We start from the raw sequence: 14457 nt of genomic DNA on the forward strand, positions 1-14457 counted from the left end.
ATTGTATGAAAAAAGTATAAAGCTGTTGAATATTCTCATTTAGCCCTTGATAATGAGGACTATGCAAATGCAGCATTTTTTGGAAATGTAGATAAGACTTTTATTCTTAAAACGTGTTAAGTGTGGGTCAGTCTATCTCTAGATTTGTGAAGTGTCTAGCTGCGGGTATAGGCTCTGGAGAGATTTGGGCTAATGGTCGAAATCGGAAGAAAAGTTAATTTTAATAGGCTATTGGGATTCGATTCAGTTCTCGAGATAGTAAAGATGTGACGTTGACACGAAGGCAGCGATTGGCTGCGCTCGATAGCCCTGGAGGGGGGAGAGCTGTATGCTAAAATTAAGAGGAGTGCAAAAATTCAACCTTCTCAATGAGGACTTGGCCTCTCAAGTAAGACGCACAAAGATTAGTACTTTTTTAACAATGTGTCCAGCGAGTCAAAAACGGATACAGGCCTAATTTTGTTCTCGTAACATGCGAATAGCAATCGTACTTAAAAAAAACTGTCGAAATAGCTTTCCATTTTTCGGCCTTTTTGTAAGCAGTCCACCAACATATCTGGAGAGCTCATTCGGTGAGCGGCTTTAGCTTTTTGGACGTTTTACTTCAGTGATACTCTAACCATGGAGTACACTTCTCCGAAGCCTCAGCTCTCATCCCGGGCAAACGCATTCTCTATCGCCGCTATCATGTCAAGTGGAAAAACGAAGGAAAAGGAAACCGAGGAAAACACTATCAAGCCACTTGGTAAGCAGATCGCGTCACCATTTCATAGGGTTCCGCTAATAGTAGCCTCTAGTGCCATACGTATAATTCACCTTACCAATATGGCACAGATAATTTTCAATGAGTTCTATTGTTTGTAAAAAAAATAAATTAAATAAATCTTGACTTAATTAGGTCCATAGTGAAAGAATATTTCTCTTGTGTGTATTAACCAAATATAAGGTTGTCAACATTGTTGTAAGGGCTACGTTTCACAACTTATTTGTGCAAAATAGTCAGTGCAGAGGAAAAATAGGTTGTCACCAAAACAATCTGTATTTAGTAAGCTTCTCTGAATAGACAATAAACGAACAGATTATTTCACATCAAATGTCGGAAATAATGTATGGCTACTGAAAAAGATATCAACATTTAGTTGGGCGGCTTTCCTCTATTCAGAAATTGCATGTACAGGTTTGACTGTAGCGACGCTTGCTTTTATTACTTATTTATTGTTAAATCATCTTTATTTGTGAGTTTATGTAATGGGTAGAGTTACAAACTAAAATCAACCTTTTTGTCACATATATTTACGGAATTATTAAACATTAATTTAGCCTGAAGGCCATTAAGTTACAGGCAGAGTAACATAACCTGCGCATTGCTTTTACCCAGATCTATATTGTGACAAATTTCACTAAAATATATTTCCGAAGTTATGTGGCCATTTATAGTGGATTCGGACAGAATATCGTAAGATTCTATGCCAGTCCGTGGTTAAAAAATAAAATAAAAATTTGAGTGGCACATTTTCCATTTGTTGCAATTTTATATATAAAAGAAAAAAAGATTAAACCTACAGTACTTTCTGTTCAAACAGTTAGGTGTATTAGCGGTTTTTAATATAAACCTTTGTATTGGACGAGAAATGGTCGTGTTTAAAAAACCACATTCGTACTAGCTATTTAATACAAAATAAGATTGCATTGACACTATTAGTACTAATAGTAATACCACGTCTACTCCTTATAATAATAAACACTTTTTGAAATGTTTTAAACAATTACCCACTTAGAGTTTGCTGTAAGTGATGTGAAAAATATACAAAATAAACCAACTTGTGAACATGGTGTTTTTTCATTAATAGAACAATTCGTGGAGAAGTCCTCCTGTAACCAGGGTTTGGGAGAGCTAGCTTCTCTGGATGCACACGGAGATTTCAGCGGGAGTACGCCTGCAGTGTGCACAGAGCCTCTCATCCCAACCACCCCCAGTGTTCCCAGCGAGGAGATGGCCAAAATATCCTGCAGTCTAGAGACCAAGGAACTCTGGGACAAATTCCATGAGCTTGGCACAGAGATGATCATCACTAAATCTGGAAGGTAAACTTCACTTTTCATTGCAAAACGAAATTGTTAAATCCTTATGTTCCAATCAATATAACGTTATCCTATGCTATATATTTTTTTATGTGAAGAATAACTGCATGACAAATGAGACATGCAAAAGAGCTACGATAGGCCTAAATATATATTATTATCATCTGATTAGTCATGTCATAGTCAATAATATGGTTAAAAAGTAAAAAACGCTTTTGATTGGATATAGCCTAATAAAATACGTAAGTTATTTAAAGTTGTCTGGAGTGTGGTAATTGCGTCAATTTTTTTTTTTATTGAACCTGCCATGTGCAAATATTTATATGGTTAATTTTGTCAAGGATGTTCAACTGTCAAAGCAGAAAAAATAAAACGCGGGCTATTTACTTTATTTATGAACGTAACTTAATTTAAGCAAAGCTCGTTAAACGCATTGCTTTTCTAAATGTAATGCTTGGCTTATATGCTAGCTCCTCCTTGGAGAAAATATGTTTTTAATAGGCCTCAGCTAAAGCCATTGATTGCATACATCGTAATTTCAAGAAAAAGCAGAAGAGGGGAACCTAAACATCTGGGCTGTTGAGAATGTTTTATAGATAAAGGAAATCAGTGAAATATTGATAATTATCTTATGTTTTTTCTTGCAGCCGAAGTTTGAATAAATATTTAACTCTCAATGAAAATGGTTGTCAACCTTGCTGGGTTTTCTTGTCAATAATGTTTACCTTGTGCTCCCCTCCAACAGAAGAATGTTTCCCACTATCCGTGTGTCCTTTTCCGGGGTGGACTCCGAGGCAAAATACATCGTGTTGATGGACATTGTACCTGTCGACAACAAACGCTACCGATATGCCTACCACAGGTCGTCCTGGCTCGTGGCGGGGAAGGCAGATCCTCCTCTGCCGGCACGGTGGGATATTTTTTTAGTCTGCCCTTTTTATTTTGAATGACATGAAAACATTATTCTGTTTTTGCAGTCCTTTTAGATTATTTTGAATATATTGTATTTATATTACAGGTTATACGTGCACCCTGACTCTCCATTCACTGGTGAACAGCTGCTAAAGCAAATGGTTTCTTTCGAGAAAGTGAAGCTCACCAACAACGAACTGGACCAGCATGGACACGTAAGTTAATGATTTGTAATTTAAGCTTATTTCACCTAAATATGAACGCATTAATATTGATATATTGTCAGCTATTTAGATCTTAATATTAACTACTGTATATAATTGATCAGACCAAGGCACTTGTTGGGAGTATGTCGGTGCAATCAATATTAATATAAGTATTTAATAAGTTTGAACGATACATTCAAAATCAATTATAAATTCGTTGATGTCTATACTGTTGTGGAATCATTTGTATTTTAATTGGAAATGCATTTTGGTTTACGTTCTGTTAACGTAAATGCCTATTGCTGCATTATAAGATGAGAACATTTATTTAATATTTTAACAATATTCCACATTCGGAATTGTTTTTTCTCAACCGAAAAGCAGATACTTTTTAAAAATCAAAATATGTCTTTGTTTGAAAAACTCAATATTTAAATTCAGATTTTTTCGAAATTCAATAGTTTTTGTTTTTCGTAAGAACAATTAGTACGTTTTATTAAGACGCAGAAATAAATCCAATATCTGAGAAGCCTGTAACACAAAATTAAAAACAATAATGAAATATTTTCCCCAAAGCAATTTATTTAGGCCACGTTATTAACAATATTCACAGAATGCACTTTACATTTACGCTATAAATTATTTTACCCAACGAACAGTTTACCTTAAAAAATTTAAACATTTGAAGTTGCTCTGACATGAAGGCTCTTTAGGTTATATTTGCAGTGCACCTGGAGGCTTTCACAACCCACTTTCATCCTTAGGAACGATTATCCTGATGTCAGACTATTTGGATACTACAAGCAATAAACACAAAGTTTTTGGTGGACTTGCAACCTACCCACTAATTCATGTTGAAATGTATTAATAGTGTGGACTTTCTAAATCTTATTTCTCACTTATTCAATGAAACATTCAGTGTCAGATATGATTAGAACCAAAGTTAGCTTCCTGTAATAATTCAACACAAAACATCATTATAGCTGAGTCACTGCAGGCTATTGGATTAGATAAAAGCTGTTCTCCAAACAGAAAAACTGATAGCTGACAAAAAAATGCCTCACTCTGCAGTATTTAACATGTTTATCTTCTCACACTCTCTACTGCCACATCCAGCCATTCTCTCACATTATTTCAGGTCGTTCAAACCACGCCCCCCACATCCCGTCATCCTCTCTCTACTTCTTCCTCTTCTCTCTCTCAGCTCTTCATGTCTTTCATATTCTCTCTACATAACTATGTTTTTTTATTCCCTCTGTCTCCACAGATCATACTGAACTCCATGCATAAGTACCAGCCCCGGGTGCACATCATAAAGAAGAAAGACCACACTGCCTCACTGCTCAACCTCAAGTCAGAGGAGTTCCGCACCTTTGTCTTCACAGAGACTGTCTTTACTGCTGTCACTGCCTACCAGAACCAGCTGGTCAGTAATAGTAGTAACATAACTCAGTTGTTCCGTACCAGGGTTCTATTTATTAATGAACATTAATGAAAACGTAATCTAGTGTTTCATATAGCTCAGACACCAGTAATCCCTGCTTCTTTCAGTCTGCCTTCAGCTACTTAATGATGAGTGCATATAACCCAAGTATTACAAAGGATATTGAATTTCAATCTGAGATAGTGAATAGGACTCAGTGGTCCTTAGGACTGTGCAGTGGGTTGTGTGGTGGGTTGTGTGGTGGGATGTGTGGTGGGTTATGTAGTGGGTTGTGTGGTGGGATGTGTGGTGGGTTATGCAGTGGGTTGTGTGGTGGGTTGTGTGGTGGGTTATGCAATGGGTTGTGCAGTGGGTTGTGTGGTGGGTTGTGTGGTGGGTTATGCAGTGGGTTGTGTGGTGGGATGTGCAATGGGTTGTGCAGTGGGTTGTGTGGTGGGATGTGCGGTGTGTTGTGTGGTGGTTGTGTAGTGGGTTGTGAGCTGTGTTGTGGTTTGTGTGGTGGGCTGTGTGGTGGTTGTGCAGACTGTTGTGTGGTGGGTTGTGCAGTGTTTGTGCAGTGGTTGTGTTGTGGGTTGTGCAGTGGTTGTGTGGTGGGCTGTGTGGTGGTTGTGTGGTCGGTCGTGTGGTGGGTTGTGTGGTGGTTGTGCAGTGGTTCTGTGGTGGGTTGTGCGGTGGTTTTGTTGTGGGTTGTGCAGTGGTTGTGGGTTGTGCGGTGGTTGTGTTGTGGGTTGTGCGGTGGTTGTGTTGTGGGTTGTGCGGTGGTTGTGCGGTGGTTGTGTGGTGGTTGTGTGGTGGTTGTGCGGTCGGTAGTGTGGTGCTTGTGTGGAGGGTTTACAGACAGCATGCTGAGGGAGTATTTCCAGCTCTGTCTAAAGCAATGTCTACCTCCCAGGTCCATAAAGAATGCCTTTGTATGTTTAGTCTGGCTAACCATGGAACAAGATAGAGAGAACTAGACACAGAAAGGGAGAGGGATAAGAGTCTGAGGCCGAGAGAAAGGAGAACCTGAGGTATAATCTGTTCCTGGGCCTCTTTCTTTACAGATAACCAAGCTAAAGATCGACAGCAACCCGTTTGCCAAAGGCTTCAGAGACTCGTCCCGACTGACAGACATGGAGAGGTACAGGGAATTCTGTGTCCTTGCCTGGTTGTTTATTTCTGTCCAGCACAGATAAGATAAACAAGGGGAATGGGACTGAGAGAGTGGGGTGCATACAGTAGTGTTAGGAGCTAGCTATGGAGACATGTACACAGACAACTCATTAGGGATGGTACACAATTGGCTGTTTACCTTTGATCATTAGAAGGGGGGGGGGGTAGAGGCAACATTTAATTGGTTTTGGGACTAGATAGAGGACTGTGGTATTGTATGTCGTTTGTTTTCTTTTAAATGCAGTAATATTCACAATATGTTGTTTCTATAGATATTTTGTGGTTGTCTGTGACTTCTCAGGGTGTGATGCCAACCCACCCTAGCATAAACGTCAGCCTAACACACACACAAACACTGTGTCACATCCAAAAGATTTTATGATCTCCTGTCAAACAAACACACCTTTTTCAGATAGCCCATTCCAGCACTATTGGCTGATAAATCAGCCTATCCAAGGCCATATCCCAACCAAACAAGCAGAGTCAAAGGCTGCCAAAAGACAGCCAGACAACTAACTCCCCGTTTCTGCCTTTCTCTTTTTGAGGGCTGTGAATTAGATCTGATCAATTGATCTTCAGAGAGCTGCAGAAATCACATTAGTCTGGAGTCGGCCACTGCACTAAAACATGGTGTAATTTGATTGGCTCCAGTGACTGATTGAAACCAGCCCCCTGCATCATGGCCAACGGTGGCCTCTGCCAGACGGGCCGGCGTTGATAAAAACACACACATTTGTACTGCGCCGCTGACAGATATTGCACTTTCCTAACTTAATTGGGAGGCTAATATGGACGCATGGCTCTTATGATGCAGCCCCCCTCCTCCAGCACCATCTCTGTCTCCCTGTGGTGCTGAGTCTGACAGGACTTACAGGAACTAATGCACTTTGTAGACCTACACACACACACAACAACACACTAAAACTAACACACACACAGGCACACACAACCAAGGGAAATTAGCTTTTATGCGCCAAATGGTTAAAACAACTATTGAGACATTTCTATTTGATGTTTTAGTGTTTTTTCAATGTTTATATTTCGACTGTGTGTAATTTTATTGCACTGGAATTTTATAGGCCATACATTTATTTATATCTTTAATGTTATATGGGCAATGTTGTTAAAAATCATGTACAGATGCATTGACTGTGTTTGCAGATACTTTGTTTGTGCTGTCTATATGCATTCAGTAATGACTGTCATCAGTGTAACTATAAAAGTATATTTTGGGTTATAGGTTACAGCAAAGATATGATATGTCTTGGTGAGTTGTTTTGGGGTATTGGTGTGAATGTAGATACATGTTTTAATGTATATTTTATATCACAATAGGATTTTAACATTTTGGTGTGAATGTAGCAATATACCTAAGTGTGAACATGGAGATATATTTTGGGCCTTTCTCTTTGGTTTTTGCTGCAGGGAAAGTGTTGAGAGTTTGATCCACAAGCACTCATACGCCCGGTCGCCAATCCGCACCTACGCCGGAGAGGAGGAGACACTGGGAGAGGACGGACACTCCACGCACAGGGGTAGGAGGGGATGCCACACACCCACCATACAGTCACATTTAATGAAAACATGTATTATAACGCTAATAAGACCAATCAGGGTCAACCTGCAACACATTATTTTATCAACAAATTCAACAGTCATTCGCATAAATGAGCAACACAATGCTGTAAATGTTGTCCCACAAAAGCAGTGTTATTGAAAACAAAATAGATAGTTATTAAGTAGGCACTGGTCTCAAACTAAACAAAGACAGGAAATGCCCGTGCTTTATCAAGGAAGTCTCAAGCAATGTCTCTCTCTCTTGTCATCTCGCCATCAGGATCAGCATTCACGGCTGCTGACAACCTCTCCCTGAGCTCCTGGGTCACCACCACTTCTGGTTTCTCAGGCTTCCAGCACCCCCAGTCCCTCTCTGCCATGGGGTCCAGCAGCACTTCCCTGACCAGCCCCCTGCCTCACCCCATCCAGGGCTCCCTACCCGCCTACGGGCGTCTGGGCATGCCTCTGACGCCCTCTGCCCTGGCGGGCACCATGCAGGGCAGCGGGCCCTCGTTTCCTTCCTTCCACATGCCCCGTTACCACCACTATTTCCAGCAGGGCCCCTACGCCGCCATCCAGGGACTGCGACACTCCTCCACCGTCATGACCCCGTTTGTATGACTCCCTCTGGGTTGACTGCCTGGCCAAGAAGGCCCTCATCAGCCATGCTTATACACACACACTCCCACACCAACCGCACCCTTCAGCATCATCAACTATCGTCACTACCATGTCTTTGTAAATAACAAGCCCACCGCCGGAGGCTGCTGACTGGACGACCTGGAGACGCTGCCTGGCTGCTGCCCTGCATGCTGACAGCTGAACCAGAGAGGAAACAGACTCGCAATGGGACCTGATGGAACAGACACACAGACCTAAAGACTGATATGAACACTAGATATCAACACTAATCACCTACATATGAACATTTACGACCCAGATATGAAGACCGATGATCTAGCTATTAAAGAACTGGACAATACATCAACAGAGATGCTAGGGACTGATGACTGTGCACCGCGATGAGTCGTGGGAGAGAAATAAGAGCCTTCCCTTCAACTGTTGGTCACACTATTCATTTGACACCGGCTCCTCAAGAGCATGAACAGGAGAACCAAGGAACTGTCTGGCTTATGGATAACGGAACCAGAAAGTGTGGTGTTTTTTAGTTCACTAACAGCTTCTAAGGACAAGGCACAACTACCGACCACAGTGGGAAACAGAGTTCAGTCCCCTGCTGCTGGAACTGGGAGGAATGGCAGCCATTTTAAACTGATTTGAGGGATGCCCCTTGTCTGCTGACCAAAACATACAGGGGGAAACAACATGCTTAATCACCTATATGAACTTCATCTTTATGAAGTTTGTTCTAAGGGCAGAACCCTGGCATTTGTCATTTAGTCAGATGCACATCCTGTAGGTAGATGCAATTGACTAAGAGAATCCCTCACTTTTATAAGTGTAAAAGCCAGTCATATGTACAGTGAAGACAAATACCCCCCCCCCCCCCCCCCCCCCCCCCCCCCCCCCCCCAACACTACATATAGACACACAGGACACAAACACCACAACAAATACCCTATTAGAGCCATATCAAAGGACGCATGCTGTTAGCAACAGATCAGTTTCCTTTTCAATCCTCTCCCGGAACAGGTCTCAATATACTTTTTCAGTTCGCTCTGACCCAAAATTCTTGTATTTAAATTCTTTATATATTGCACCCAATAAGTAAAACATATTAGGTTTGAGTGAGATGTTTCTTCATGTCTTACATGTAGATGACCCCTAGCGTACCTTAGAGGATCTCTTTATCATGCCCTGTGTTGAATGTACCCCCAACACCAGTGGCTGGGCTTCTCTAACCAATTAAAGGCCTCTCCGTAATCCTTCAGGGGAGAACCAAGAAAACCAGCTGACTCTGCTGCACTGAAAGGATCATTTTGTTTTGATGTACTGTCCTACAGTTTGATTCACTGCCCAACCAACACCTAAGAAACCAAACAAATACACAACCAACACCTAATAAACACACAACCAACACCTAATCAACATGCAACCAAAACCTAACCCCTGGTGCCACTCTATAGCCTGTTTACTGTAGCCTGATCTATTTCTTCCTGAATACTTCCTGTGTCGACACTAGCCCTCCAGGAGAAAGTCCTCCCTGTACTAATGACTCAGTGGTGCTGCGTCTTACAGGGAGATCTTTTTGGGTTTTCTCACCAGTGGCGATTCATCAGCCAGCCCCTTCACACCGTATCTAAGACAGTAACGCAAAACGCACAGTATGTGTGTGGGTTTGTGTGTGCGTGCAGTCAGGTTTGTAGCGCCACATTTCTCAGCAAAAATGTGCAGCTTTATCAACCCGCACAGTGATGCATGATACAGTTTATTCCCAGTGTACCTGTAATTTACAGCTGTAATATCCTGAAGGTCTAACACTTCCAACCAACCTTTTGCCATTTTGTCCTAAAACAAAATCATGTTTAATTGTGAAGGTTGTTTGCAATGGCTAAGTCTCTCTTGTTAATTATGCTGAATGAACAAAAGGGAGCAAAAAAACAACATACTAAATTAGGCTACATTTTGACTATATTATCGTGGACACTAACTGCAGTTTGCCTTCATCACTGACACCACCTGCACTATGTGTCCCCAAGCAGTTAGCTGAGTTATCAGGATTTCCCCCATTTGAACATGTGGTACAGGGTAGCTCACGGTAGCCTACACAATGCATGGACTTAGATGCTTTATTAAGGTGCTATCAGAAGCTTCTCCTTATTAAAGAGGCAAGTGTTTCAAATATGAAACACTATTTGCATAGAAACTTTAACTGGTGTGCTTTTCAATACTTAGCTTACACCTGGACTTCACTTCCCATCCTTGACCATTGCCTTTTGTATAAAATTTAAATATCCATGTCTTGATAGAAGTGGGTGGATAGTACATTTCCAATTTGAACAGTGTGTACATCAACTCAACATATGCCATTGGAAAAAGATCAGCAATGATTTTATCATGTTTCTTAAATTTTTTCATTATTATTTTCAAGATGCAATCCTTGATTTTTAACCACTGGTTGTAAAAGTCGTGCTGTTGAGGCAAAATGGATCCCAGAAATTTTTCTAAAAGTGTACTGTCATGTATGTGCTGATTTATGCCCAATTACAACAAAACCAATCACTTTCAGACTTGGAATTACATGGTTACTAGGTATGATTGTGATTCTACCTATATATTATGAACAGTTGAACAACATATCACACATTCATCCCAAAATGGGAGGTAAAAAAATATTTTGTTAATTTTAAAAGTGCACTGCATCTTTAAGTGTAATCTAAATATACAGTATGACGTTCAACAAGATTTGGTTTTGTTGATTTTTTTAAGTGCAATATATTTATTTCTGCTCTGAAAATGAACATGTATAATGTACAATTGGACGCTTTTAAAATAGATGTTATTTGTAAACCATGAGAAATATATATCACACTCCAAACATCTCTCTGGCTTATTTATTTCTGTGTAGTGACAGTTTCAGCAGTGCTTCCTTCCCTTTCAATTACTACTAAAGTTGGGGTTCCACAGAACTGGAAACAGCCAATAAGATCAAACGTCAAAGTGCATTTAAATAGCTCTTGACATATATTTTTGCTTCTTAGCACAAGACATTGAAAATATGTTGAAAAGACACTATATTTTTATTTATTTTTGTTCAGAGGAAATAGCTTCAGTGACCTTTGTCTTCTTTCAAGAGTAACCTCACATTAGCACAATAAACCAATAGCACTGTTACAGTAAACTTAATTTGCCAAAATGTTGTAGTTAGTTCACAAAACATTTTAGTAACATTTGAACAATTGCACTTCAGCCTACTAATCACAGGTTAGTTCAAGTGTGCCATTTGAAGAACGTTTAGTTTCTCTTTGACTTTGCGTCTTGGCAATTAATTAATCCTATATTGTCTACATTAGGGTGAAAGGCCAAATCTCCCCATAAAGTAATCATAAGAAAATAATTTCATTCTGAATATATATATATATATATAATGTACATTATGAATTTTAACCCTTTTGTTAATTTTAACCCTTCTGTTCCTCACTCAAAACCTTCATTTCCAACTTTTTTGGAAAGGAAAGAAAAAAGGTGAAGTGGTCACATATATGTGTATCCATCCCAGGTGTACATAAAAGCCCAGCTCCACTGGCTGACATGGTTTGAATATATATGGGGATCCTACAGCACATCCTAGTGGCTGAGAATTTAACTTAACTTTACACACATGTCCTGGGCCTGCATTGCATGTGTTGGTGATTAATATGCACTCCATTCATTGGTAATGAATGAGACTGATGAGAGGTTTGCAAATATGTTTAGCAATTTCATAGCCAGATGTTTCACATAATTGCAGAAGTGTTTTCTAATGATCAATTAGCCTTTTTAAACGATATACATGGATTAGCAAACATAATGTGCCATTGGAACACGGGACTGATGGTTGCTGATAATGGGCCTCTGTACGTCTATGTAGAAATTACATAAGAAATCTGCGGTTTCCAGGTACAATAGTCATTTACAACATTAACAATGGCTACAGTGTATTTCTGATCAATTTGAGGTTATTTTAATGGAGAAAACAACAACATTTCTAAGTTACCCCAAACTTTTGAAGGGTAGTGTATATTGAAACATGACATGATATGCTTGTTTAACATACACTGATCAGATATAACATTATGACCAGCTGCCATAATGTAGGTCCCCCTTTTGCCACCAAAACAGCCCTGACCCATCTTGGCATGGACTCCACTAGACCTCTGAAGGTGCCTGTGGTATCTGGGACCAAGACGTTAGCAGGTGTGAGGTGGGGCCTTCATGGTTTGTCCAGCACATCCCACAGATGGTAAACACCTTGAACTTGTTGTTTTCCTCAAACCATTCTTGAACCATTTATGCTTTGTGGCATGGCGCATTATCCTGCTGAAAAATGCCAATGCTATCAGGGAATACCGTTGCCATGAAAGGGTGCACATGGTCTGCAACAATGTTTAGGTAGGTGTTATGTGTCAAAGCAACATCCACATGAATGGCGGGACCCAAGGTTTCCCAGCACAACATTGCCCAAAGCATCACAGTGCCTCCACCGACTTGCCTCCTTCCCACAGTGCATCCTGGTGCCATGTGTTCTCCAGGTAAGCGACACACATCCACTTGGCCATCCACGTAATGTAAAAGAAAATGTGATTCATCAGACCAGACCACCTCCTTCCATTGCTCTGTGGTCCAGTTCTGATGCTCACGTGCCCATTGTAGGCGCTATCGGAAGTGGACAGGGGTCAGCATGGGCACCCTGACTGGTCTGCGGCTACGCAGCCACATACACAAACAAACTGCGATGTTTGTTCTGACACCTTTCTATCAGTACCAGCATGAGCTTTTTCAGCAATTTGAGCTACAGTAGTTCATCGGTTGGATTGGACCACACGGGCCAGCCTTCGCTCCCCACATGCATGAATGAGCCTTGGCCCACCATGACACGTACGCTGGTTCACCGCTTTTCCTTCCTTGGACAACTTTTGATAGGTACTGACCACTACAGACCAGGAACACCCCACCAGGGCTGCAGTTTTGGAGATGCTCTGACCCAGTCGTCTAGCCATCACAAATGAATACATCAACATTGAGGACAGAATGTTCACTTTCTGCCTAAAACATCCCACCCACTGACAGGCGCCATGACAATGATATTATCATAATATGGTCATAATATTATGGCTGATCGGTGTATGGTGTTGTGCATTGTGTCCACTTAAAAATCCAGCCTATATAGTGAGACAAGGCATGCAGGCTTGAAGCTGATGATTGATGATGTTGATTCTACAATACAAAAGCTGAAATGCCTTAAAACACAACCACTACACCAACACAGACCTAAAGCAGACAACATGAATAATAGATAAAGGCTTAATATTTAGATGATTGCATTATTATATGATTAAAAAAAGTTATAATGTGTTTTTTGGAACCATCTGTATACGCAACACAGTTCCTGGAATAATGCCCCCACCCCCACCTCACTCAGGCATCACGCTGAATTAACATATTCAAGACCGAATCACAAAAGTGACAGAAGGCACCCTAGATTAACTACCAGCATTCCATGCCTCATTGAAGCCACTGGTTGTCCATGTGTTAAATCTTTTATTTAACATAACAAACCTTTACCAACTCTGAAACCTAATAAATATTCCTTGACCTGCACCCCATTAACACACCTAACATACACTATGATAACCTATTTCTCCTTCTGAACACACAAAACATCTCAGTTTCTCCCTTCAGAGCCCTCCCCATCAGCAGCAGACAAACCGAGGGATCGATCGTAGGACGTTAGTCACAGCTTCACCAGGAAGAAGGGGCCCACTTCTACCCCTGATAAGAATCAGTTACATCCTTTGAAAATAAATAAATAAACAAATAAATAACATCCAGTACGAGGCTGATTGGATTAAAGGGATAGGGGAAGGGCAGGCAAGCAACTTTGAGGTATGGCCAAACAAATTGGAAGGAGCACTTGGGCCAGAGAGTCCATTTTAGGGCATCGCAGTAAAATTTACACACAGAAGAGCGCGAGATGAATCTAATGTAATTTCCATCAATTTAGCATTTTGCTTTTTTCTGCTCTTTTAGCAGTTGCTCATTTAAAGCGTCTGGGATGCAGGGCGTGTGCATTACAATGTGGGAGACAGTGTTCAGTGCACTGGTTTATTGTGTGATGACTGACTGGGACAGACATGTTGTTTTTTCTAGTCCTCCTTCCCCATGCAGACAAAGAGTCAACATACTTACATAGTGTTAAGGCGACATCTGCAATGTCTGACCATGCCCAAAGAGTCTGCAAAATACCTTCTCTCAGTGAGCACTGATTGTTCCAATAGCAGATTAAAAAAAATTCAACTGTCTCAATATTGTGATGTTCAATTAGTAGTTACAACATTGTTACATTTTTATTTATGGTCTTATTGCAGTAACTCCCAATAGGCCCAGGAAAGTCTGTTGGGGAAAACAACAGCACCTGGCCAGCCATTCCACACGGTTTGATCA

The 14457-nt window shown here is 40.7% G+C and overlaps 1 protein-coding gene across 4 annotated transcripts; it reads left to right on the top strand.

Annotated features, from left to right (window-relative positions):
- Positions 1-347: 347 nt before the first annotated feature.
- On the top strand, positions 348-8871 carry tbx20 (T-box transcription factor 20). 4 transcript variants are annotated; one of them, XM_010885311.5, is made up of 9 exons: positions 348-745; positions 1851-2085; positions 2828-2992; positions 3101-3209; positions 4468-4626; positions 5688-5764; positions 7037-7063; positions 7219-7331; positions 7634-8871. In XM_010885311.5, exons 1-9 carry the CDS (start codon positions 622-624, stop codon positions 7972-7974), a joined length of 1350 nt encoding a protein of 449 aa, XP_010883613.2. In that variant the 5' UTR covers positions 348-621; the 3' UTR covers positions 7975-8871. The 4 variants fall into 4 exon arrangements, with proteins under 4 accessions (XP_010883613.2, XP_010883614.2, XP_010883615.2 ...); XM_010885312.5 differs by having other exon boundaries at positions 7222-7331; XM_010885313.5 differs by lacking the exon at positions 7037-7063.
- Positions 8872-14457: the final 5586 nt, after the last annotated feature.

The sequence above is a fragment of the Esox lucius genome, chromosome 20 (assembly GCF_011004845.1).
Source record: "Esox lucius isolate fEsoLuc1 chromosome 20, fEsoLuc1.pri, whole genome shotgun sequence".
Lineage (NCBI taxonomy): Eukaryota > Metazoa > Chordata > Actinopteri > Esociformes > Esocidae > Esox > Esox lucius.

Excerpts from the sequence above, each read along its gene's own strand:
- tbx20 (XM_010885311.5), top strand. The coding sequence starts at position 622 with ATGGAGTACACTTCTCCGAAGCCTCAGCTCTCATCCCGGGCAAACGCA. Across the intron at positions 2,086-2,827 it reads ATCATCACTAAATCTGGAAG|AAGAATGTTTCCCACTATCC; the intron begins GTAAACTTCACT and ends CCCCTCCAACAG. Across the intron at positions 3,210-4,467 it reads AACTGGACCAGCATGGACAC|ATCATACTGAACTCCATGCA; the intron begins GTAAGTTAATGA and ends CTGTCTCCACAG.